At 42.1% G+C, this 3,142-nt stretch overlaps 1 protein-coding gene across 9 annotated transcripts in view; it reads left to right on the top strand.

Annotated features, from left to right (window-relative positions):
- The window catches only part of adgrb1a (adhesion G protein-coupled receptor B1a), a 196,687-nt gene that overhangs the window by 102,539 nt on the left and 91,006 nt on the right, over window positions 1-3,142 (top strand). For all 9 annotated transcript variants that reach the window (XM_032517663.1, XM_032517669.1, XM_032517665.1 and 6 more), the window contains 2 exons: window positions 1,022-1,216; window positions 2,402-2,470. In XM_032517663.1, the coding sequence (XP_032373554.1) occupies window positions 1,022-1,216; window positions 2,402-2,470 (264 nt within the window). The remainder of the gene's footprint in view (window positions 1-1,021; window positions 1,217-2,401; window positions 2,471-3,142) is intronic.

A 3,142-nucleotide genomic window follows, 5' to 3' on the forward strand; every position in this document is an offset into this window, starting at 1 on the left:
CACACACACACACACACACACACACACACTGATGTTGCAAGCAAATCAGGGTTCAGTGTCTTACCCAATGACACTTTGACATGGATAGTGACGGACTGGGACCAAAAAACGGCCCTGGCATTTCCACCCACCAGCGGTCCACCAGCGGCCCACCAGCGGCCCACCAGCGGCCCACCAGCGGCCCACCAGCGGCCCACCAGCTGTGGGGTGGGGGGGGTTACGCAGGGGGGGTTACGCAACTTGCAGATATAACTTGTGACGTACCGAAAGAACACCCACTTTTGATAACCCCAGTGATGGTGAATGTAAACTCCCATGCTATAAACAACTGTGCCAATACATAGACATATCAATGCACAACCCCAATGCGTAAACAAATTAATAAATCATCAGAGCCAGCCGCTCCATGATAAAAACATGGTGGATGTATTCTTCTGAAGTAGCCACAGTTACTTTACCTGTTGCTCCACTCCCTCCTGCAGCATTGGTCTCCTTCTCTGTAATCCACATTCAGACCCACAGCAGGCCTGTTGTTCTGCGTTGGTTACTTCCATCGACTTGTTATACATGTCCATCTCTTCATCTTCCTCTTGCTCATTTTTCTTCCTTTTTCTCATCTTCCTCACTGTCCTGTCTCTCTCCCTGGTGTGCTGTCTCAGATGTAATATTAATAATAATGTATACTCTGTTAGTCCCGCAGGGGGAAATTACAATTTACACTCTGTTATTACACACATTACACACAGGCCTGAATTACACACACATGCACTAATGGAGAGACATCGGAGTGGGGGGGGCTTCCCATGGAAAGGCGCCCCGAACAGTTGGTGTTGCTACACAGCGCTGTAGAGGAAGGTCTGGCAATGCGAGAGTAGCGATGGCTCTACCAACTGAGCTACAGCCTTAGAGAGTAGCCTTAAAGCGCACAAATGAATTATGGCTGTTCAGAAGATGGGTTGTGTTGTGTCAAAGGTGTCGATAACTTACTGTCAAAACTAACAGAACCCATTTTTTCTGTTAGACTCGGGAACACTTGTCCAAAGCCCAGCGTGGCCTTGTGGGAGATGGAGTTTCCGAGGTAATGACCAAGCTAAGGGTGACATCCAGTGATGGGACCAGCTACAGTGGTGATCTGCTGGCCATGGTGGACGTGCTGAAGAACATGACAGAGATCTTCCGGAGGGCGTACTACAGTCCCAGCAGTGCAGACATGAGGGTAAATTAATACGAATGGGTTTAGTGTAGGGCTGGATGATGTGAGGAAAATAAGTGATATTGCGATAATCATATTACTTGCTTGGTATGTACAGTATTAACAGATGAGGTTGTTATTCCATATTTTCTTATTGTCAACAGTGCCCCTGTGAAGTTTTTACAGAACTAGTAACTCTATGATGCAATGTGTTTACTTGTGGGTCTTTGTTTTGTTTGTTTAATGCACATGAATACACTTCCCATAATGCAGTTTTGATGGTAAGCGTGTCACCCAGTGCTACAGTGTGGCATATCATAGTTATTATAGTAGTAGATACATTTATCAATGGTTGAGTCTTTTCTTAGGATTTGTTGACCAGAAGAAATATACAGACTATTACCAGCCATATTCTAAAATACCTTAAAGTGGAACTTTGGTATTTTTAATCTATTTTTCCATGTTTTTGTGTCTAAGTGTCATGAGAACCACAATTTTTATTTTGAAATTGACCCAGTATTATGGAGGGTGGCAAACCAGCTGCAAAGCCATCTTTATGGGCAATTGGGCACCTTCAATATCCGTTCACTAAATGTCTGCTTTTGCCGCTGACAGGCTCAGATTAATATTCTAAGTGTATGTCAACATTATGAAAAGGATCCCTACAGAGATAGACTATTAAAATATCCTTTTTATTGAACATGAAACAGCTCCTAAATCACTATCATCCAAACCCACCAGAATCCACTTAAATAATCAGTTATTTTAGCGTGTATAAAGCCATCATATTATCACATGCAAATGTATACTATATAATAATACTGATTATTTACATGGAGTCTGGGGGGGTGGGACCTAGTGATTTTGGGGCTGTTTCATGTTAAACAAAAAGGATCTTACTCTTTAACTAAAAGGTCTATTTCTGTAGGAATCCTTTCCATAATGTCAGAAACTTAGAATAATAATCTGAGTCTCTCAGCGGCAGAAACAGAACGTTTAGTGGATGGAAACTGACGTTGGAAACATTTGCCTTATAGGTTTATATTGCTTCTCTCTCAATACTGGACCAATTTTAAAGAGCTTTTTTCCCCCATTAGTCAATACGGTCCTTGTTAAAAAAAACAAAAAACAAAAACCTTTAAGAACTGACTTCAGAATGTAAATTTAACAATGTGACATCATGTGAAACATTTTCTTTTTCTTTTCCAGAACTTTGTGCAGTCAGTCAGCAATCTGTTGATGGAAGAGAACAGGGAGAGATGGGAGGAAGCACAACTGGTTAGTACCCCCCCCACCATTCCCCCAATGGTTCACCAATCCCCACTGGTCACCTTGTCTGTAATTACATCCATTCTAGAACTTAGTGTACAGTAATAACCCTGAAGCTGTACAACAGACGGGTTGGACACAGGTGGACAAACAGCCTACCTGTGTCTTTTCAAACTGACAGAGGTAGATGGAGAGAACTGTTGAAGGACAGAAATATCTATAACTAATGAGTAAGCGAGTCAACGCAAAACACCCACTCATCCATCTGCTGCACTCATCCTCATGCGCTATCTTTGCCTTTCCGTTCAGCGGTCCAGCTGTCCATGCTTTTTCTCACCGTGCAAGTTCTTCCACTACGTAGGAGGCAATGCTATTAGTACTTCTTAATAGATGTATTTTTTGAAATCTTTTGATTCCCGATACCGTATCCGATACCTGAACTTATGTTCAGCGGATGCCGAGTACTGATCTGATACCAGTGTGTAAATAACCTTAAACAAAAAGAAAAAAATTCACAGTCCCTTGACAGTTTGTTAAAATAGTTGGTTGGTAAAGTACACATACTACAGAAATTCACACACTAAAATTAGAGTTAAATTGCATTTACTTTTATGTAGTTAGGCTGGTGCCTGTGTGTGTGTGTGTGTGTGTGTGTGTGTGTGTGTGTGTGTGTGTGTGTGT

The sequence above is a fragment of the Etheostoma spectabile genome, chromosome 6 (assembly GCF_008692095.1).
Source record: "Etheostoma spectabile isolate EspeVRDwgs_2016 chromosome 6, UIUC_Espe_1.0, whole genome shotgun sequence".
NCBI classification, from domain to species: Eukaryota; Metazoa; Chordata; class Actinopteri; order Perciformes; family Percidae; genus Etheostoma; species Etheostoma spectabile.